We start from the raw sequence: 23,713 nt of genomic DNA on the forward strand, positions 1-23,713 counted from the left end.
GAAGCCATCATCAACTTTGACCAGTTTGTAAGAGAGCATATTAAATACTATGGAAACAAAGGGAAAAGGTCATCCATCCTACTTGTCAAAAACAAACTGTGATGAGTTCATTGAGCTATTGGGACATAAGATTTTGGAATTCATTGTAACTGAAGTCAAACAGGCAAAGTACTAATCTTTGACAGTAGATTCAATCACCCATAGAAATCAGTTATCTGTCACTTTATGCTACTGCTTACATGGTGACTTAATTAGGTTTATACCAACTGAAAACCAGATTGGCAAATTGCTCTTCCAGACTATGAACAGTTTATTGGATGCAAATGACAACAGTGCTATTGAAAACTGCAGACATTAGTCATAGAATAACACAAGTAACATGAGTGAAAAGAATGAAGATCTTCAAGGAGTGGATCACACTTGATGGATGTCCTTAAACTCCAAAGTGGAATGATATAGATGAGTCTTCAGCTGGCTACTTAGGTCAACTTTAAATCTGCTTTGTATGGCTAGAGTGTTGCAAAGCAGACTTAGCACGTGTCAGGATCACCAGCTGCAGGTCTCCATATTCAGAGCATCTGGCAGTGGCACTCCACCCTCTTTGCCACCAAAGAGCAGCCCTGAAAAAGGGATAAGATATGCAGCCTAAAATAGTAATCTCCAGGGCAAGCTGCAAAAGTCTTCTAAGAAACAATATATTCCCACACTGCAGGAGGAGAGAGTGTGCATGTACGCATGTGCACACATGGGCAATGGCACAAAAGAGAAAAGAATTCCTATAGTTCTGTCACTTTCCACAGGCATTTTCTTACAACTGAACATCTCAAAGACAAAAGAACCACCTAAGCCTCTCTCCGTCTAGAAAATTTCACAACACAAAATACTCCTCCTCCTAGGTCTCTGTCCACACAGGTTATTATTGATCTTTGCTCACACTTTCTAAATCTAAAGATCCTAGTACCTTCCACTCTCACTCTCAAAGGGATACCAATGCCTGTCCTGTTCCCTTGTGAGAGAAACAGAAATGCAGGTTAAAATATCAGCAATAAGGAGAAAGGAAACAAAAATCGTACAACTGGTTTCTTGAAGACCTATTCCAAGTACTGCCTCATTCTTAGGCTTTTGAATCCTTTTAAAGAGACACTCATGTCCTTGGGTGACAGTGTTTGCTGGGGGAGTCAAGCAGCCAGAATGGAGCAGAATTGTAGTAACATCCACCTTCTGTCACAATTCTGGTTCTGTCCTTTGCTGTATATAATCATTAGTTATAGTGGAATAGAATTTAAGAAAATAATACAAACATATGTTTACTTACTAAGGCATTTTGGAGCAGGAGACCAGCCCGCTTTAGTACATCTGATCAGAGGCCATCTCTCCTCTCTTTCAGATAGGTAACCATCAAGACATCTGTAGTAAATTCCCACACCTAACTGTGCTGGAAAAGCTCGTTCTTTGTAATATTCATAATATTCAGTCAGTGCTCCATTTTCTATATGTGGGTAGTCACAGGGTCTCACTTTAAAAAAAAAGTTTAAAATGTATAATATTACAAGGTACATACAAGAAAAATTGCCTCCTTCTGTGGACACTCATTGGAAGAGGTGGAAGGAGAAGAGTCCTGCAAGGTTACAGTCAGAGTTTACCAGAATTATTCTATTGGAGCACGAGATAGAGCTTTCACCTGGTAGGCAGGGTTTCCAGCCCCCAGAACCCACATGTTGTGTGGGATCTCTTCATGATACAGGGCCATCCACTAGTTGGCAAGATAGTGTCACAGAGGTGACTGAATTTCCTCCACACAAGACAGGACATGATCCACATACTAAAGGTTCTCTTTGTGTGAAGATCCAGCTCTTTGGATTAACTCCATGTTATCCAAGACATCTGAGTCCCATTATCAAAGAATTAATTTATAATACCATTGCTGGGCTCCAAGTCCACTTACACCTCTTCCTCTTTTAGACAGCTTTCATTTATTTCTAATTATCAAAGTCAAATTCTGAAGTCCTTGATAAGTTTTTCCTCAGTCCCTACTCAACAAAACTCATTGCAGCCACTGCGATTTTACCTGAAGAAAGATTGAGTAAACATTTGAGAAAGAACTTCTTGATTTTGCACAGAGAAAAGAACTGTCTGGAAGAATCTGCTGTATGCATTGTTGGTATAGCTATGTCAGTCCACGATATTAGAGAGACAAAGTGGGTGTGGTAATATCTTTTATTGGACCAGTTTCTGTTTGTGAGAGAGACAAGCTTTCAAGCTTCCACAGAGCTCTTCTTCAGGAAGAGACTGTGACAGTTCGGAATAAATGAGGAAACAAAAATGGACGGTACAAATCTAGAGCTGTGGTACATGTAAGTGACTCAGAATCCAATTATGATAATAGGTTTTCAGTTTCTTTTATACCATTCATATAGTAATGGTATTGTGCTTGGCATGCTATTATTTGGATGGATAAAATACACAGCTACAAATCTTCCCTCTAGAAGGGTTGAGTCTAGCACATTTTGTCAAATAAATCATGGTGTATATGTTGGTTGTATAGTTATTTACACCATATCATCTTATTTTCACAGGTGCTTTATCCAAGTACATCAAAGTAAATAAGGAAAATAAATAAATAAGTGTTATTTACTCCTTCTCATAACACAAAAGCTAGGGGTCACCAAATGAAATTAAAAGGCAGCAGGTTTAAAACGAACAAAAGGAAATATTTCTTCACACAACACACAGTTGACCTGCGGAACTCTTTGCCAGAGGATGTTGTGAAGCCCAAGATTATAACAAGATTCAAAAAGGAACTGGATAAATTAATGGAGGATAGGTCCATCAATGGCTATTAGCCAGGATGGGCAGGGATGGTGTTCCTAGCCTCTGTTTGCCAGATGCTGGGAATGGGCGACAGGGCATGGATCACTTGATGATTACCTGTTCTGGTCATTCCCTCTGGGTCACCTGGCATTGGCCACTGTTGGAAGACAGGATACTGTGTTAGATGGGCCTTTGGTCTGACCTAATATGGCCGTTCTTATGTTCTTAAACTTTGTAAAAGCAAAAATCCTGCAAATATACCTGTTTCATTTCTGTTTACATTCTCAACTGCAGAAATTGTATAATCATTGTATAATAGTTTGGGCTTTGATATTTAAAAAATGTGTTAAAATAAAAGTAACTTACAGATACATCTTGGAATAGGTAACCAGCCATTCTTTGTGCATTCCGCTCTTCTGTCCCTATTGCCTGTTTCAAAGTGAAATCCTGGATTACAGTCTACTCTGATTGCTTCCAGTCCTCTGAACAAACTCTTTTTGGGATGGTAGGTTCCATTAGCCACTGTTGGAGGATCGCATCTAATTTCTAAACAGAAACATATGAACAAGTTTAACAACTGTAAAAAGGACTTTAGACTGTAAGTCCTCCCTTTAATTAAGATTTCTTGTATCTATCTTTTTTTCCCTAGCTTTACTAGCACTGTCATATTTGAACATCATCTGCATAAAATTGGCATGGTGAGATTCTTATGGATTTGATGAAGTCTACAGTTTTTTACCCATCTTTAGAGATCAGAGTACTTGCTTGGGGTAGTTTATTTTATTTTGGGGCTGAGAAGGAGTCAGTTGTTGTTATAAGTGTCATTCTAACTATTGTAGAAAAACCTTACCAAAAAATGAAGCCTTGCAGTGAGACCTAAAGGTGATCACAGAGTTCAAGCATTTGAAATGTAAAGTTGTAAGTACGACTTTTACTTTAACAATATCCTTTATTCCTTGTCCCTTTAGCAATAGGGAGAGTTTAGAAGAAATCCCCTCTGTCTGACTGTCTTTTAGACAGTATTAATGATGATAACAACTGGTCTTTATGGGGAAAAGAGAAGCTATTTGAGATGGGCTGGACTTTACTGTTGTTGTTGTTGTTAAAGTCTGATCCTGCTTCCTTTAAGATGAAACAAGACAAACACATGCAAAAAAGGGGAGAACAGAATAGAGGAACAGAAAATGCACCTTTTGTTTCTGGTGCTGTCCCCAGGCCCAGATGCCTCTCAAATACCCTTGGAGCGAAGGGAAAATTTGAGAGTAGGCGGAAAGAAGGTTACTGCGTGGAGAGACACGGGGGCACAAGTGTCAGCTATCCACCAATCCTTCGTAGACTCCAAATTCATCAACCCAAAGGCCAAAGTTACAATTTACCCCTTCATGTCACAAGCTGTAGACTTGCCTACAGCTGAACTGCCTGTCCAGCACAAAGGCTGGTCAGGAATGTGGACTTTTGCAGTCTATGACAATTATCCTATCCCCATGCTACTGGGGGAAGACTTGGCCAACCAGGTGAAGCGGGCCAAGAGAGTGGGAATGGTTACACGTAGCCAAACCAGGCAAGCTTCCAGACCCATTCCTGTTCCTGAGCCGTCCACAGAGGCCCCGTCTGTGTTACCAGAGACCCAGACAGAGGTAGTGGACCCGGATTCCATGCCAACCACTGAAACAGCCACAGCACCTCCAGTCCCAGGCCCGGAACTGGAACAGCAACCAGCACCAGCAAGTGCAACCACATCTTCAAACTCAACGCCAGAGGGCGCCAGCGAGCCAGAACTGGCAGAAGCAAAAGACAGCCATACCCAAAAGGCTCAGCCAGAGCCTGAAATATCCTCAGGTGCACCAGCGGAGAGCGGTTCACCAGCAACGGAAACAACCTCCTCATCTACATCGCTTCCAGGGGGACCAAGCCCAAGTCCACAGTCTGAGGAAGAACTGGTGACCCCAGCCTCAAGGGAACAGTTCCAGACTGAGCAGGAAGCAGATGACAGCCTTCAGAAATCGTGGGCGGCGGCACGGAGCACCCCACTGCCTCTCAGCTCTTCTAATTGATCCCGGTTTGTTATAGACCAAGGACTTTTATACAAGGAAATTCTTTCTGGTGGACACCGGGAAGAATGGCAGCCGCAAAAACAGTTGGTGGTTCCAACGAAGTACCGGGGGAAGCTCTTAAGCTTAGCCCATGATCATCCCAGTGGCCATGCTGGGGTGAACAGAACCAAGGACCGGTTGGGGAAGTCCTTCCACTGGGAGGGGATGGGCAAGGATGTTGCCAAGTATGTCCGGTCTTGTGAGGTATGCCAAAGAGTGGGAAAGCCTCAAGACCAGGTCAAGGCCCCTCTCCAGCCACTCCCCATAATTGAGGTCCCATTTCAGCGAGTAGCTGTGGATATTCTGGGCCCTTTCCCAAAAAAGACACCCAGAGGAAAGCAGTATGTACTGACTTTAGTGGACTTTGCTATCCGATGGCCGGAAGCAGTAGCTCTAGGCAACACCAGGGCTAACACTGTGTGCCTGGCCCTAACAGACATCTTTGCCAGGGTAGATTGGCCCTCTGACATCCTTACAGATTCAGGGTCTAATTTCCTGGCAGGGACCATGGAAAAACTGTGGGAAACTCATGGGGTGAATCACTTGGTTGCCACCCCATACCACCATCAAACCAATGGCCTGGTGGAAAGGTTCAATGGAACTTTGGGGGCCATGATACGAAAATTCATCAACGAATTCTCCAATAATTGGGACCTAGTGTTGCAGCAGTTGCTGTTTGCCTACAGGGCTGTACCACATCCCAGTTTAGGGTTTTCACCATTTGAACTTGTGTATGGTCACAAGGTTAAGGGACCATTACAGTTGGTGAAGCAGCAATGGGAGGGGTTTACGCCTTCTCCAGGAACTAACATTCTGGACTTTGTAAGCAACCTACAAAGCACCCTCCGACACTCTTTAGCCCTTGCTAGAGAGAACCTAAAGGATGCTCAGGAAGAGCAAAAGGCCTGGTATGACAGACATGCCAGAGAACGTTCCTTCAAGGTAGGAGACCAGGTTATGGTCTTGAAGGCGCAACAGGCCCATAAGATGGAAGTATCATGGGAAGGGCCATTCACGGTCCAAGAGCGCCTGGGAACTGTAAACTACCTCATAGCATTTCCCAATTCCTCACTAAAGCCTAAAGTGTACCATGTTAATTCTCTCAAGCCTTTCTATTCCAGAGACTTACAGGTTTGTCAGTTTACAGTCCAGGGAGATGAAGCTGAGTGGCCTGACGGTGTCTACTACGACGGGAAAAAAGACGGTGGCGTGGAAGAGGTGAACCTCTCAACCACCCTGGAACGTCTGCAGCGGCGACAAATCAAGGAGCTGTGCACTAGCTTCGCCCCATTGTTCTCAGCCACCCCAGGACGGACTTAACGGGCATACCACTCCATTGATACAGGTAATGATCACCCAATCAGAACCCCACCCTACCGAGTGTCTCCTCATGCCCAAGCTGCTATAGAACGGGAGATCCAGAACATACTACAGATGGGTATAATCCACTCATCTACCAGTGCATGGGCATCTCCAGTGGTTCTGGTACCCAAACCAGATGGGGAAATACGCTTTTGCGCGAACTACCGTAAGCTAAATGCGGTAACTCGTCCGGACAACTATCCAATGCCACGCACCGATGAGCTACTGGAGAAGTTGGGACGTGCCCAGTTCATCTCTACCATAGACTTAACCAAGGGGTAGTGGCAAGTACCGCTAGATGAACCTGCCAAGGAGAGGTCAGCATTCGTCACCCATGCGGGGGTGTATGAATTCAATGTCCTTCCTTTCGGCCTTCGAAATGCACCCGCCACCTTCCAGAGGCTGGTAGATGGTCTACTAGTTGGACTGGGAGAATTTGCAGTCGCCTACCTCGATGATGTGGCCATTTTTTCAGACTCCTGGCCCAAACACCTACTACACCTGGAAAAGGTCTTTGAGCGCATCAGGCAGGCCAGACTAACTGTTAAGGCCAAAAAGTGTCAAATAGGCCAAAACAGAGTGACTTACCTGGGGCACCAGGTGGGTCGAGGAACCATAAACCCCCTACAGGCCAAGGTGGATGCTATCCAAAAGTGGCCTGTCCCAAGGTCAAAGAAACAGGTCCAATCCTTCTTAGGCTTGGCCGGATACTACAGGCGATTTGTTCCACACTACAGCCAAATCGCTGCCCCACTGACCGACCTGACCAAAAAGACCCAGCCAAATGCAGTTAAGTGGACTGATGAGTGTCAAAAGGCCTTTACCCAACTTCAGGCAACGCTCATGTCTGACCCTGTACTCAGGGCCCCGGACTTTGACAAGCCATTCCTAGTAACCACGGATGCATCCGAGCGTGGTATAGGAGCAGTGCTCATGCAGGAAGCAACAGATCACAACTTCCATCCTGTCGTGTTTCTCAGCAAGAAACTGTCTGAGAGGGAAAGTCACTGGTCAGTCAGTGAAAAGGAATGCTATGCCATTGTGTACGCCCTGGAAAAGCTACGCCCATATGTTTGGGGATGGCGGTTCCAACTACAAACTGACCATGCTGCACTAAAGTGGCTTCATACTGCCAAAGGGAACAAGAAGAAACTTCTTCGCTGGAGTTTAGCTCTCCAAGATTTTGATTTTGAAATTCAGCACATCACAGGAGCTTCTAACAAAGTAGCTGATGCACTCTCCCGTGAGAGTTTCCCAGAATTCAGTAGTTAAAAAGTGTTCTTAAAATGTAGAAGTCTGTTAGTTATATACTTAATGGTATATGTAAAGGTGCATGTGTTGTAGTAATCTGTTTATTTTAAAGTTCTAGAAGGAAATCGCCGCCAGTGAGCTTCCCCACTGTCTGCAATTTGGGGGGCGTGTCATAAACAGATAGCTAAGGGTTAATGTCTCTTTCACCAGAAGCACCTGACCAGAGGACCAATCAGGAAACCGGATTTTTTCACTTTGGGTGGAGGGAATTTTGTGTCTGGAGTTTTTGTTTTCTGTCTGCCTGCTTTCTCTGAGCTTTGGAGAAGTAGTTTCTGCTTTCTAATCTTCTGTTTCTAAGTGTAAGGATAAAGAGATCAGATAGTAAGTTATATGGTTTCTTTTCTTTGGTATTTGCATGAATATAAGTGCTGGAGTGCTTTGATTTGTATTCTTTTTGAATAAGGCTGTTTATTCATATTTCTTTTACGCAATTAACCCTGTATTTGTCACCTTAATACAGAGAGACCATTTGTATGTATTTTTCTTTCTTTTTTATATAAAGCTTTCATTTTAAAACCTGTTAAAGTTTTCTTTACTGGGAAATTTCAGGGAAATTGAGTCTGTACTCACCAGGGAATTGGTGGGAGGAAGAAATCAGGGGGAGATCTGTGTGTGTTGGATTTGCTAGCCTGATTTTGCATTCCCTCTGGGTGAAGAGGAAAGTGCTTGTGTTTCCAGGACTGGGAACGGAGAGGGGGAGTCACTCTGTTTGGATTCACAGAGCTTGTGTCTGTGTATCTCTCCAGGAGCACCTGGAGAGGGGAAGGGAAAAAGGATTATTTCCCTTTGTTGTAAGACTCAAGGGATTTGGGTCTTGGGGTCCCCAGGGAAGGTTTTTCAGGGGGACCAGAGTGCCCCAAAACACTCTAATTTTTTGGGTGGTGGCAGCAAGTACCAGGTCCAAGCTGGTAACTAAGCTTGGAGGTTTTCGTGCTAACCTCCATATTTTGGACGCTAAGGTCCAAATCTGGGACTAAAGTTATGATAGGTGCTGACTCTTACTTGAAACTTTTCTGCTGCAGAAATACAAGCACTGCATATCTGCTTATTAGAGACCTCACAAACTTATGCCAGCAGCAGGCTATTTAGGGCGTTGCTTTTAGCTGCCTTTTTGGTCACAGGCTCACAGCACTGTTCCACAATATATAGTCTTGGCTGGCTAAACCAGACTTTTACAAAACAGAAGGCAGAATGAGAGAGAGAGAGACGGAAAACAGAATAAGAAGGGGTAGAAAATGACACGAAAGAGGGAATGAGACTGAGAGCAGGAACCAAAGTCTTACACAACCCAGGATTTAGGGGGAGATGGTGAAGGTGGCGGTGTTTTCTGGGTCTGTCTCCTTGTCCCAGTCTGGTCAGGACGTCTTTCAGGATCAAGATGAAGGTCTAATGGTGTTATAGTATCACAGGAGATGGTGTGCATTGCAAACCTGACGATGGAAGTTCACTCCTTCCAATCCACCCATCTCCCACCCAGCCAGAAATCGCTCCCTGAAGTCTTAGGGGGGAAAATGGGCCCAGTCACAGGATGCTTGCTTAGTTACCCAGTGTGCTGACTGCCTGGCCCATTTGATGTTCTCTTAGAATATACACAGTCCATTTCTTCCTCTGTGTGTACCTTTAATCTTTCAGATTCCAAGCACTGCAGAACATAGCACAGGCATGTGTCAGGAAGATCCTTCCACCCAACTTTCTCTGCAACACCCCAGCTCACTCTCCAATCTCCCCCTCCTTACTTTCTGTTCCTGTCAATTATACACCTCTACCCCGACATAACGTGACCCGATATAACACGAATTCGGATATAATGCAGTAAAGCAGTCCTCCGGGGGGGTGGGGCTGCACGCTCCGGTGGATCAAAGCAAGTTCAATATAACGCTGTTTCACCTATAATGTGGTAAGATTTTTTGGCTCCTGAGGACAGCGTTATATCGAGGTAGAGGTGTATATTGTCCCCTCCTGAGCTAGCAACTTAATTAGCCCAACCACTGCCACCAAAGTCAACAGTCCCCACCACAACAGGTTTACTCCAATAAAACCATAATCTTCTCTATTATACAGTTACCCAAGTGACCACAGTACTACAGCTAAATACTTTGTCACAGATCCCAAAAAGGAGAAAAGGGTTGAATAACCCATCCCCTCATTATTTTGTCCACCAAGTAGGCTTACTTTCTGCCACATCAATTTTTTCTCCAATGATTTCCATTCCCACACTCCTCTTGTTTACCAGATATGATCTTAACACAATCCTTTCATTACATCAGTATGTCTTTTGTGTGTAATTTTTCCCCATCAATATTTTTAATGAGTGATAGGACCATTTTATAAGCCTTTTTCCTAAGTTTTCAAAGTTAAGCTTACAATTGGGGTAGGCCTGCTAGAGCTCAATTATTACAACACTTCTTACAGCAAAAATGCTTTCTATCTGGCTCACATACACTTTTTCCTAGGCTTGGTGATTGACATTTTCCCAGAGCAATGCAACTGTCTTAGCAGATCATAAATTTGTTTTCTTCTTCGAGTGGTTGCTCATATTGATTCCATTTAGGTCTGTGCACGCGCCGAGTGCATGTTCGCCGGAAGATTTTTACCCTAGCAACACTCGGTGGGTTGGCTGGGTCGCCCCCTGGAGTGGCGCTGCTATGGCGATGAATATATACCCCTGCCGACGCAACTGCCCTTCAGTTCCTTCTTACCACCCGTGTCTGTTGTTGGAACAGTGGAATTTGGCTTAGCTGATCTCCACTTCCCTAGCTAGTCTTAGTTCCTTATTAATAGTAGTGTATATAGTTATAATCTCTATAGTTGTAGTTAGTTTTAGTCGTTTCTATAATATCATTAGTGTATACAGTAGCGAGCGGATCGGGGATTAGCTCCTTCTCCCCACTCAGTACCGGGGCTCATGTCTGGGTCACCAGGCTCCAAACCATGCTTGGCCTGCCATAAGCCGATGCCAACGGGAGATCCCCACAACTCCTGTTTTAAGAGCCTTACAGATAAGTGCCAGATCTGTAAGGCCTTTAAGCCGAGGACGAAGAAAGGGCGGAGTTCCCTGTCACTGCGGGTCAAGAAGCATCATAAGACTCCCGCTGCTTCAGTGCCACCTGCACCACAGTCAGAGCACCCTCCTAGGTCGGACCGCCCGGCACCGACACCTGCCGCTGCACTTCCAGCTTCGGCACTGTCAATTCCGGTCCCACAAGGACCGTCGAGCCTGGTGCCTGAAAGCTCCCCAGCTCATGCTGTGGTTGAGCTCACTATCTCGTCCATGCCTGAAACCTTCTCCACAGCAAGGGACTTGATTGCAATGACAGAGTCTGCACTGCCTCAACCCCCGGCACCGCCAGTGCGGGTTATTCAGTCTATTGGCAAGCCTGCCCTTCTGAGGCCACCCTCCATCGGCATTGCTGAGAGGCACCGATCAAGATCTCGGTCCCACCGGCATTCTTGGTCCCGTCGCAGATCCCAGTCCCAAGGCCGTTTGCAGCCCCGGCACCGCTCTCCATCACGGTACCAGTCGCACTCGCAGCACCGCTCAGCGTCCCATTCGCCAGCCCGGCACTCCCGGCACCAATCCAGCTCCCAGCACCATTCCCGACACCGCACCTCTCGCAGCCGGTCCAGGTAACGAGCTTCAAGATCCCGGTCAACCTCCTGGCACCGTTATGGTCGCAGGTGCTAGTCTTATTCACGGTACCGTAATGGCACCCGGTACCGTTCCCCGGTGCCACATCGAGAGAGATCGTCTAGAGACATAGTCTCTTCTCAGAGTTTCTCAGCTCCTCTTTGGCCATCTAGACACACCTCAGTGTCATCTCATGCGGACAGTGCTTCCTATGCACAGGACCGTGACTCAGGCATGCCCAGCCGAGTCTTCCAGGAGACCCAAGGTCAAGAACAAGGGCCTCATCAGTGGTTGTTCTTGACACCTTGGGCTTATCACCAAGCCCAAGGTGCGCACCCAGAAGCACCACGCTCCGTGCCTTCTGAACACCAGGTGCCAGAGGCGACTGTAAGCCGCCCCCCTCCTATGGGTACGGATGAAGTGTCCTTTCTGCCGACAGACTCTCAGGTCCCACCTAAACCTGACACCGCCCAGGAACAAGAGCCCACGCAGGACCCTCTTGTACCTGACATCTTCTCTTCCTCCTCTCCAGATGAGGCGGTGGTGGGGACATCCTCCTCCGGCCCTCCCCCAATTGACCTGAGGGCCCATGAGGATCTTCTGAGGCGAGTGGCCTAGAATACGAATCTTCAGGTGGAGGAGGTCCCAGAGATAGAAGACCATGTGGTGGATATTTTATCAGCTGACACACCCACAAGAGTAGACTTGCCCTTTATTTGTACGATTCAGGCAAACGCCGATACCATCTGGCAACCTCCAGCCTCTATTCTGCCCACGGCCAGGAGAGTTGAGAGGAAGTACATGGTACCCTTGAAAAGGTATGAGTATTTGTACGTACATCCTCCTCCCTGCTCCCTGGTCGTGCAATCAGTTAACGAGAGGAAGTGCCATGGCTAGAAAGCTCCTGCTCCAAAATCCAAGGAGACTAGGTGCATCAACTTATTGGGCCGCAAGGTATACTGTGCTGGAGGCCTCCAACTCAGGGTGGCAAACCAGCAAGCCCTACTTAGCCAATACAACTACCACACCTGGGCGGCAGTGGGCAAATTCACGGAGCTAGTTCCCCAAGACTCCTGCCAGGAGTTTGCAGGCCTCTTGGAGGAAGGAAAGAAGGTGGCAAGAACCTCTCTCCAAGCCTCACTGGCTGCTGCCGACTCAGCAGCCAGAACTCTGGCCTCAGGAGTGGCTGTGAGGAGAATATCATGGCTTCAGGTGTCAGGCCTCCCACCTGAGTTTCAACAGACTATACAAGACTTGCCCTTTGAGGGCCAAGGCCTATTTTCTGAAAAGACTGACCCTAGGCTGCAGAGCCTAAAGGACAACAGGGTGATCATGCGCTCGCTGGGAATGCACACCCCGGTGACTCAGCGCAGGTCCTTCCGTCCTCAGCCTCACTGCGCTTACCACCCGCCTAGGCAGCGACAGGACTTTGGCAGAAGACGAGGCGGAGGGAATCACAGAAGTCAGTCTGGGCCCCAACCAGGTCAAAATCAGGGCCCCACCAAACCACCCACAGGACCCAAACCGAACTTTTGAAGGGACACCCAAGGACGGCATACCAGTTCTTTCCCAGGATCCTTTTCTGCCATTTCTACAACCGCCTCTCCCATTTTCTCCCTGTGTGGGCCCGACTCACATTGGATTGTTGGGTCCTACTCATGGTAGAATTGGGATACCACCTCCAATTTATTTTGCCCTCCCACTCCCACTCCCCATCCTCGTCCCTCTTCAGGGACCCCTCTCACAAGTAATTCCTCCTGCAAGAGGTAGAGACGCTTCTAACCATGGGAGCTATAGAGGAGGTACCAAAAGACTCAAGGGGCAAGGGGTTTTATTCCAGCTATTTCCTAATCCCCAAAGCAAAGGGAGGTCTGAGACCTACCCTAGACCTGCGAGGACTCAACAAATTCATGATAAAGCTGAAGTTCCACATAGTATCCCTGGGGACCATCATCCCGTCCTTGGATCATGGAGACTGATATGCCGCCCTCGATATGAAGAACGCATATTTTCACATCCCTATTTACCCATCACACAGGCAATACCTCCATTTTGTGGTCAACCATCAACATCTTCAATTTACGGTCCTTCCATTTAGCCTTTCTACGGCCCCACGAGTATTCACAAAATGCCTCCCTCCATCGTCGTCAAGTACATGTCTTCCCGTATCTCAACGATTGGCTCATTCGAGGGACCTCCGAGACACAAGTCACCCATCATGTGGGCATCATCAAGGACCTATTCAGGCAGTTAGGCCTGATGATCAATATAGAAAAATCCACTCTGGTTCCCACTCAGATAATAGACTTCGTTGGGGCCATCTTGGACTCCACTCTAACCAGAGCCTGCTTACCACAGCCCTGGTTCAAGCGATGGTATCAATTATTCAAAGCCTGCAAAAGTTCCCGACAACTTCAGCTCCCACTTGTCTCGGCCTCCTAGGTCACAGGGCGGCCTGCACGTTCGTGACCAAACACGCCAGACTATGCCTCCATCCCCTTCAAACTTGGCTCAACTCGATATACCACCTGGGCAGAGACAGCATAGACATGATCTTCACGATCCCCCTGAGCATCATAAACTCACTGAACCTGGTGGATGTCACCCACCCTGGTCTGTGCAGGGATGCCGTTCCACCCACCTCAAAACTTCAATGGCCCTGACCACGGACGCATCATCTCTGGGTTGGGGAGCCCAACTCGAGGATCTCCGCACTCGAGGCCTTTGGTCAGCTCAAGAACTGACCTTGCACATCAATGTACGGGAGCTGAGGGCAGTCCGCCTCGTGTGCCAGGTGTTCAAGAGCATATACAAAGCCGTTGTGTCTCAGTGTTCACAGACAACACAACGGCCATGTTTTACATAAACAAGCAGGCCGGCGCACTTTCCTCCCCCCTTTGTCAGGAAGCCATCCAGCTCTGGGACTTTTGCATAGCCCACTCGATGGACCTGGTAGCGTCTTTTCTCCCAAGGGTTCAGAACACTCTGGCGGATCACCTCAGCAGAATCATCCTGTCTCACGAGTGGTTGATTCGCCTGGACATTATCCATTCTGTTTTCTGGAAGTGGGGTTCTCCCTGCATAGACCTCTTTGCCTCCCGCGAGAACAGGAAATGCCATGTGTTCTGCTCCTTCCAGGGTCACTCCCTGGGCTCCCTATCAGACGCATTCCTGATACCGTGGACGAGACATCTCCTTTAGGCCTTTCCACCATTCCTGCCAGTCCACAGGTTCCTGCTCAAGCTCCGCAGAGAAACAGCCCACCTGATCTTGATCTCTCCAGCGTGGCCAACGCAACACTGATACACCATGTTGCTCGACCTCTTGCTGGCCAACCCAATCCCCCTACCTCTTTGGCCAGATCTTATAACTCAGGACCACGGCAGACTTCACCTTCCAGACCTGCAGTCTCTTCACCTTACAGCATGGTTGCTGCATGGTTAAGCCAGTCCGAGCTACGCTGCTCTGCCTCGGTACAAGTATCCTGGGTAGTAGGAAACCTTCCACTAGATTAACATATATAGCCAAGTGGAGGTGTTTCTCCTACTGGTGCGAGCAGCGTAATGCTGTTCCTACCGAGACACCAGTTCCTACCATCTTGGACTACCTCTGGCGCCTAAAACAACAAGACCTAGCTGTTTCATCAATAAAGGTGCACTTGGTGGCCATCTCAGCCTTCCACCCAGGGGAGAACGGCAGCTCGGTCTTCTCTCACCCCATGGTTTCGAGGTTCCTCAAGGGCTTGGAACGTTTATACCCACAGGTCCGCCGCCCCGCCCCAACCTGGGACCTCAACCTTGTTCTAGCCAAACTTATGGCTGCTCTCTTTGAGCTGCTGGCAAACTGCTCGCTGCTGTACCTGTCCTGGAAGACAGCATTCCTCGTAGCCATTACATCTGCAAGACGAGTCTCCGAACTTCGGGCTTTCACGGTCGACCCCCGTATACAATGTTTCACAAGGACAAGGTACAGCTGCGACCACATCCGATCTTTCTCCCTAAAGTGGTATCAGCCTTCCATATCAACCAAGATATCTTCCTTCCGGTCTTCTTCCCAAAGCCACACTCTTCACGCCGAGAGCAGCAACTGCACTCCCTAGACATCCGTAGGGCTCTTGCTTTTTATATCGAGCGAACAAAGCCCTTTCGTAAAACACCCCAACTCTTCGTTGTGGTAGCAGATCAAATGAAGGGCCTACCTGTCTCCTCCCAGAGGATTTCATCTTGGGTGACGTCATCATCCGCACCTGCTATGACTTGGCTCATGTTCCAGTGAGCCACCTCACTGCATATTCTACTAGGGCTCACACTTCATCTGCCGCCTTCCCGGCTCATGTATCCATCCAGAAGATATGTCGTGCAGCTACCTGGTCCTCGGTCCACTCCTTTGCATCACATTACGCATTGGTACAACAGTCCAGAGATGATGCGGCATTTGGCTCAGCAGTTCTACATTCTGCGACATCTCACTCCGACCCCACCACCTAGGTAAGGCTTGGGAGTCATCTAACTGGAATCGATATGAGCAAGCACTCGAAGAAGAAAAGACATTTACTCACCTTTGTAACTGTTGATCTTCAAGATGTGTTGCTCATATCCATTCCAAACCTGCCCTCCTTCCCCACTATTGGAGTAGCCGGCTAGAAGGAACTGAAGGGCAGTTGGGTCGGCAGGGATATATATTCACCGCCATAGTGGTGCCACTCCAGGGGGTGACCCAGCCAACACATCGAGCGTTGCTAAGGTAAAAATCTTCCAGTGAATGTGCACGCGGCGCGCACACACACCTAATTGGAATGGATATGAGCAATACCTCTTGAAGAACCACAGTTACAAAGGTGAGTAACCATCTTTTATAATTGGGACTTGATCAATTTATAGCTTTGTGATTAGGATCAAAGCCTTGAACTGAGATTAGAAATATTTTGCAGCCAGGGAACTGAGTACAGGTTTTATGTGCTCTTGACATATTTATGAGAGAGAAGGCAGGTAACAACATTCTGCTTTGGCTGTAGCCTTTGCATTATTTTTATAGTTAGCTTCGTATTCAGCAAAACATAATGATCCAATCTGGAGGTGACAGATGCCTGGATTGCTGTGAGCAGTCCTAATGTGGATGCAAAGTTCTCTAACAAGCTGTAATGCAAGATTATTTATTTTATTTTATTCTATTGTCATTGATGCTGCTGGATCCCCTAGAGTTAAAGCAATGAGTTAAACAGGATTGTGAGCTTTGCACCTCTTCATAGCATCATAAGCTTGTAGGAACTGAATGGGATAGAAACTACAGTATTCGTTTTATAGATAATTTAAAAAAATTAAGAATGCATCATATAGAGGACTGGGAGGATTGGGAGATTTGTAGGAAATACAGATCCTTTCACCTCTGGTTTGAATATGACCCAGTTAGATAGTTACCAAAAGTAATAATATCATGGCTGGGTGGTGGATGATGAAAAGAGTTAGGCTTTCTTTGGCACCTACTGGACAGGTACCTATATTTTATAAAAGTGCAGCACAATTGAAACTAGTTAGCACCTTTATTAGTATATGAAGCAGAAATACCAAGAATTGGGCACAGAAATGAAAATATTCCTTTCACTTGTAGAGGTGTCCCTAAAGGTCAGGCTTGAGGCATGTGGGTGCAAGCCTGTACCATTCCATTCACAGTTCATGAGGCCAGAAGGGACACTGTGATCATCTAGTCTGACTGCCTATAAAACACAAGCCTTAGGACTTCTTTCAATTAATTCCTATTCTTGTTCTATAGATAAAAAAGCAAGTGACTTCAGTATGGTGTGCTTTTTTGAGGGGTGGGGGCTAACTTTCTTAAGCACTAAGATTAATCCTGTGATAAAAATATTTTCCAAGAATTCTTATTTCAAATTATTTCATACAAAACATAGTAGAGGGTGAAAGAAATTCCAATGCCTGGGATATGAGTTTTGATCCTATGCCTAGATCTTCGCTCCCTGGCCCAGAGTCTTGGAGGACTATGGGAGCTGTACACCCATACCCTTTGGGCGGACTGTAGTAACAGGAACAGGAGTGAAATCAAATTATGTCCATAGATGAGCCTTTAGAAAGTTAACCTCTATAAAAATAGGAATTTGGAAATGGATCCTAATAATTACTGATGGGGATTTTGAAGAATATGGATACTTTGCTTTACACTTATAAATCTTGGTGCATATTAAACAAGTTGCTGTCCTCATGCATTGCGTGGTCATTAACAAATACAGAGATCTTCACATCACGTCACTCTTAGATGATCCTACTGGCTAAAACAGACAAGAGACTGACAAGGAAAGGAAAGGATTGCAAACAAAAATGTGTCCAGTTTTCACGGACTGGAAGAATGTCTCCTCAATGTCGGACATTAGAGAGTTCAACAGTGGCCATTGAAATCAGGAGGTGTTGTCCTCTGTAACATAACAGGCCATTCATCTTCGAACCCAAGAGCAATTAGGAATCTCATGTGGTTTCAGTACAGAAAGAAAAATGCAAAAGTACCACTGAGTGCAGAATTCACATTTGGATATGCTCTCATCAATAGCAGCATTCATAATTGGTCATAACAGGATCACTTGAACTCTGTACTTATAATTCTCAATACCCAGATGGATACTGAGGACTATGGTTAGCACTTCTGACCTCATGCTGTGTAGTATGATGACACAATGTCTTTTGTGCAGAATCTCAGCATATGCAGTTTTACGTGCATGTTCTCTCTACCGTCCCAATGTAATTTTCTGCTTCTCCACTGGCCATTCATCTGTCTCAAGCTGTTGTAAGGTTGGGTCATTTTGTATTTATTGTTTGAAGTTAAGTTTATTTTGGAAATGCTCATTAACCTTCCTGTAGAGTCGTCTTTTTACTATTATAAGGCACTCTTGAAAGCATGTTCATTTCAAGAAGTTCCTTCCTCAGTCTGTATTTCACATTTATAATAAGCATTTTTGCAGTTTCATTACCATTTCCTGAAGGTTGTGTGGTGCATTTGTAACTCGCTATTCCCACTGTGTTGTTGGGGAGGGGACCCTTTTTGAACAGCTGCTCTTAAGCTGGAGCTGATTAGGTCAGATATAGGCATCCAGCCCATTTCCAGGCAGGCTACATTCATTAGCATGCAGGCACTTGAACATCTTAAACTGGGGTAAGAATGCTCAACAAACAGACTAAGGGCAAAATATCATGATCATCTTATAAAGTTCTAGCAAAGTACTACTGAGCATGCTGAGTGGGAAAACAGCCACTTAAATGTACTGCATGCATTCAGTATAGCAGACAGTTTGTTGCCCTTATACAGACACACAAGTGGCAAGAGAAAGAGCTAACCAGTCTTTCTGAGAGGAGTAGGGAAATGACTACAATGAAAAAAAATTCTAGTCAGGGCATGTGCTGGGCACATAGCTCAACCAACTGCACTTATTTAATGATAGGTCAGTGATTAAAGGGCTCTCTGAAAATAATTTTTGTTGAAAATACTGTTTTTGCACCCAATATAGGGTTACAATAGTATGTGTTTTTATTGTGAGGCAGCTTTTTTTTAATTAACAAAATGTGATTAGTTGATTTCTCTCCTCAGACAATGCTGATACCCTTGTTGGGATTTGTTTACTTTAGCTGCTTTACTCCACCTATCAGCAAGACTGGTTTACACAGGGCTATTTCAAACACATTAGTACATAGTTATACAATAATGTAAGTAAAAACACAAAATGGATCAATATTTAAGCTTATAGCCAATAAACAGATGTATCATAATTACAGACTAAGATAACTAAATAAGATTTATCCTAAGCGTATGTCTATGCTTTGAGGTGATTCCCAGCTCAAGGAGAAAGACTTGTGTTAGTTCAGCTAACACTCTAAAAACAAACTGGAGGCACAGCTGCATGAGCGGTGGGAGGGAATAGCTGCCCCAAGTGTTTGCCTAGCTGACACTATAGGCACAAACTTGGGGTGACTAGCCCTGCCCATCACTCACGCTGCCACAGCTACACTCTCTTCTTAATGCACTAGCTTAATTAGAGCTAACATGCGTATGTCTCCTCAAGCTGGGAATCACACCCCCAGATCACAGTGTAGACATTCCTTAAGAAAATTATCCTGGAATGTAAACACTAGCTACTGTAACCCTACAGTGGAATCAGAAATCATATATTTTGAGATTAATAAAGAACCTTAGATCTCAGTTGATGAAAAAACCACAAGGGTAGGGGGCTGTCCTGCAAGATATATCTAAAACTCACATAAAACACAACAGAACTATGCTCAAATTGAAAAAGAAATGTGGCAATTGTTTTTGATTGTGGCTATCTTCCTATATACATTTATAGGCAGAAATTGATCAAAGTCGAATTAAATCATAAACCATTAGAAGCATGTTGAATAAACCAATGTGCAAAGCATAGCAGAGACACAGGTTATTTTGCACAACTATTGGATTAATTCAATATCTGGACTATTTTTTGTACTGTGTTGTGGAGTGAATTCTTGTTGTTCAGATAATAACTATATACTGTATGCACAAACTTTCATTTACAATAGAAATAATGCATCACAGTAGCTGAAGTTCCTTTGAAAAAAACAGATTATGTTTTTCAGATATTCTGCTTAGTCAATCAACATAGTATTCTGTATGACAAGGGAGGTTTTCGCAATGAGTTATGATCCCTTTCTACTTTGTCCAATTTCTGCCCCTAAATACATTACAAAACTGTTCACAACCAGAAAATTGCCAACATATCTTTTTCAATTTGAGGATGCTCATATAGAGACAGATTCTACCAGCCTTAATCATGTTGAGGAGTACTTACTAGATAAATAATCATGTGACTAGGGGCACCAGAATCTGGCTCATCTTGACATGATATTGCATCTGCTTTATAATCATGCAGCAAGAAATCCCCACCTCTCCAAATCCTTGACTATAAAAGCTTTGCCAGTAGATCATGGATAGGTAAGTGATGAAATGTGATTGTTATTCTTCCCCTTTCTTTTCCTAATTCCTTACATCGTAGATTCATAGATTTTACGGCATGGATCATCTAGTTTAACTTCCTGTATAACATGAACCATTGAATTTGGCCCAGACACTCCTGTTTTGAACCCTGTAATTTGTGTTTCACTAAAGCATATCTTCCAAAAAGGCCTTGATTTCAAGACATCAAGAGATGAAGAATCCACCCCTTCCTCTGGCAGTTTGTTCCAATGGTTAGAAATTTGTGTGTCTTATTTCTCATTTGAATTCATCTGGTTTTCACTTCCAGACATTGGGTTCTATGCCTCTTTCTGTTATATTAAAAGTTCTCTTTAGTACCTGGTATCCATGAAGGTCAAATAATGCAATCAAGTTATTCCTTGCACTTCTTTTAGATAGCTAAACAGAATGAGCTCCTTAAGTCTCTCACTGTAAGACATATTTTCCAGACCTCAAACAATGTGTGTGTCTTTTTTCTACATCCTCTCTAAAATGTGAACACTAGAACTGGATGCAGTAATTCTGGTATTGGTCTCATCAATGCCTTATCCAGAGGTAAAAATCACCTCCCTACTTCTACTCACTACTCCCCTGCTTATACATCCAAGGATTGCATTAGCTCTTTTTGCGACAGCATCACCTAGGTGCTCACGGTCAGGTGTTTTTTCCACTATGATCCCTAAATCCTTTTCAGAGAGTGTCACTACTTTCCAGGATACAGTATACATAATAATTGTGTCTTTGTATTACTGTAGCACCTAGGAACATTAGAGTGGACTAGGACTATAGCTGGCTAGCTAGCTAGAAGTAACAGAATATGTAGTATAACATTAACAAAAGCTGATCTTTACAAAATGGTTCTGGACGCCATCCATATTTAGTACACTCTGCATCAGATCTTTCACAGAATGTATATCCTGCGTTACAGGTAAACTGCAATTGTTCATTCTCCCTGTAAACTCTCTTTGGCATCATTAAGTTTCCATTATTAATTCTCGGTGGCTGGCAGGTTATCTCTAAGGACAATAGAAATAAAATCCATAAACATCTGTAATGCCTGATTGAGAAGAATACACTCATTAGAAAACAATTACAAAACTTAATTTTGATGTGACTGTTTTAGAATTATGCTAATGAGGAAATAGTAAATCTGTGTTTCAGCACAGAATTTAAATGAGCACAGTAAGGTAACGGCTTATCTACAAATGAAAATGTATTCAGAATAAGGGAGATTATGAATTTAAAGTGGATTAACCACTCTGAAATAACTCCCTGTGTAGAAGACCCTTAAGAATATAAAAGCCCATCTAGACCATGGGATAGATTTCATGAATCTTTCTTCAGCTCTTGAAAATTTATTTGCAGGTTGGGGTAAATATACAGAAGAGAAAGTCAGCCTAATGGCATAAAAACAGCAGCCCTCTGCAGCAGCTTTAAACAACCAACATATTAAATACCAGTTTTCCACATCTGAATTACAAGGAAGGGGGGGGGGGTGCCAAAGCTGCAAAAGTTAGGTAGCACTGACAGTGTGAGTAACCCACTAATGTTCTTGTCACCTGTCAAACTGAACTCTACCCATTTCCTAAGTAAATACTTCACAATCAGTTAACATATAACAATTTCAGGACTCTGAAAACTCAATGGACCCAATATTAAATGGAGTAAGTATGACTGGAACACACACATTGGTATCATCTCTATTTACAAAACAAATTAAGAAACAAATAAGTGGTTTATCTGGCCAGGTTAGGTTGAGTAAAGCACAATCCATCATGATTGCTCCAGCTTTTAGATGCTGCAAGAATACCAATAATTGGAAGCATAGTTGGTTTTGACAATAAATATCAAGTGTCATATAGAGTCAAACTGTTTGCAGGTTAGTTTGTTAATTTGAAAAAATAGGTAATGATGCATGCATGTGACAATGTAGCCGTAAAAAACGATACTTCATTATATGTGTCTCACTCTGCACAGGGGAAAGATTAATTCCTTTCTTTGATAAAAACATATTATTAGCAAAAAAAACATTCTGGCTGATTAACTGCAGAGCCATTGAACCACCAAATTAGGAAAAGAGAGAATGCAACATCCCCTGATATCTCAGCACCCAAAGAGGTGGAAAGATGTAAAGTGGAGCTTTCCAAGGACAGGTCTTCACTGGACACGATGCAGCTGCACCAATGCAGTTGTGTTGCAGGAAAACACTAAATTTCTTGCCAGTTTACCAAGACTAGCCTATTCAGAAAATGCTATTTATATTGTTGGAGCTTCTCTTTCCAATATGTGTTTATCTCCCTCCCCTCTCTTGCAGGATTTGTAGGATCTAAGATTTTTTTTGGTTTGGAGCAGAATAAAAATGCCAGAAACAATGCAAGAGAGGGTGGGAGTGGGTATTGCAGGGCAGGATGGGAGTGGAATTTAAATAATAGTCCCACAGAGGGCTCTAGAGAAAGGTAATAATCAATGTGACCAAAGATATCACAATCGGGTCCTAAAGAGTTTTAGGCAGGCAAATATTAAATAAAAATCAGTTTGAAAAAAAGATTGTGTTGTAGACTCCATTTACCTTCATAGTGGGAGAGTTCTGGGGTATACAACCCAAGGGATTTTTAAAGTTTACTCCTTTAACCCTCAGAGCTTAGCATCAGTATGCTCCAAAAAGAGCAAGACACCCTCAAAGGGAATTAACTTTAAGTCTTTTGATTTTGGTGTTGCACCTTGATGCCTCTACTTTTCCCTCTCATTGGCAGAGGATACTACCAGGCATCCCAGGGGAGAGGGGAAATGAACTCAGTCTTGGGAGGTATATAATACTTGCCCTTTATAAAGTGTGGAAAAGGGATGCAGGGGTCTGCCACAGTCCCTTAACTGGGTCTATAATGGCCTCAACGAGAGGCAGAGCCACTCTGGAAGTACCTGCATTGTCTAAAGTATTGGCCGGGTGGTGAGAGGATTCTTTTACTTCCTCCACCTGTATGCCAGATTTAAGGCAGCCCTCTAACAATTCTTACTGTGCCTTATAGTCATCTAGAGGAGGCAACATGTCCCTTCCCGAGCCTGCCTCTTCAGAGGAGGAGGAAGAGGACACCAGCACTAGCTGTGGATGCTCTTGCTCTATTTTTTGATCTACAGGGTACTGTTGAGCTGGCTTTTGACATCTGGTACCAGGCTTAGTACCAGAGTCAGGAATGGCTGCTGCCCAATGGATAGGTACCTCATGCCTTTCTGATGCCACTGAATAGACATGCCTGGAATACAATCTGGAAATGGGGCGGGGGGAACCCTGGACTCCAAAAAGGCCACTGGACAGATGGAGGCCCTCAGTGATCTCCCGGTGAACCACTCGATAGTACTCCTGTGGCAGAGTCTATGGAGGGGTAATAAGAGCAGCTCCAAGGATGGGAGATATAGGACCCAACCCCTGATTCAGAAGACAATAACTTTCCTTTCATTGACAACAGAGCCACTATTCCAGATGACAACAGCATTCAGTGCTAAGGTGGAGAAACCCACAGTGAAG

At 44.7% G+C, this 23,713-nt stretch overlaps 1 protein-coding gene across 1 annotated transcript in view; it reads right to left on the reverse strand.

Moving 5' to 3' along the window:
- The window catches only part of LOC127056008 (complement factor H-like), a 376,051-nt gene that overhangs the window by 304,777 nt on the left and 47,561 nt on the right, over window positions 1–23,713 (reverse strand). The window contains exons 7-8 of the mRNA XM_050963650.1: window positions 3,178–3,357; window positions 1,316–1,516 (exon numbers count right to left, since the gene is read on the reverse strand). Of these exons, the coding sequence (XP_050819607.1) occupies window positions 1,316–1,516; window positions 3,178–3,357 (381 nt within the window). The remainder of the gene's footprint in view (window positions 1–1,315; window positions 1,517–3,177; window positions 3,358–23,713) is intronic.

Source organism: Gopherus flavomarginatus, chromosome 7, assembly GCF_025201925.1.
Source record: "Gopherus flavomarginatus isolate rGopFla2 chromosome 7, rGopFla2.mat.asm, whole genome shotgun sequence".
Taxonomy (NCBI): Eukaryota; Metazoa; Chordata; order Testudines; family Testudinidae; genus Gopherus; species Gopherus flavomarginatus.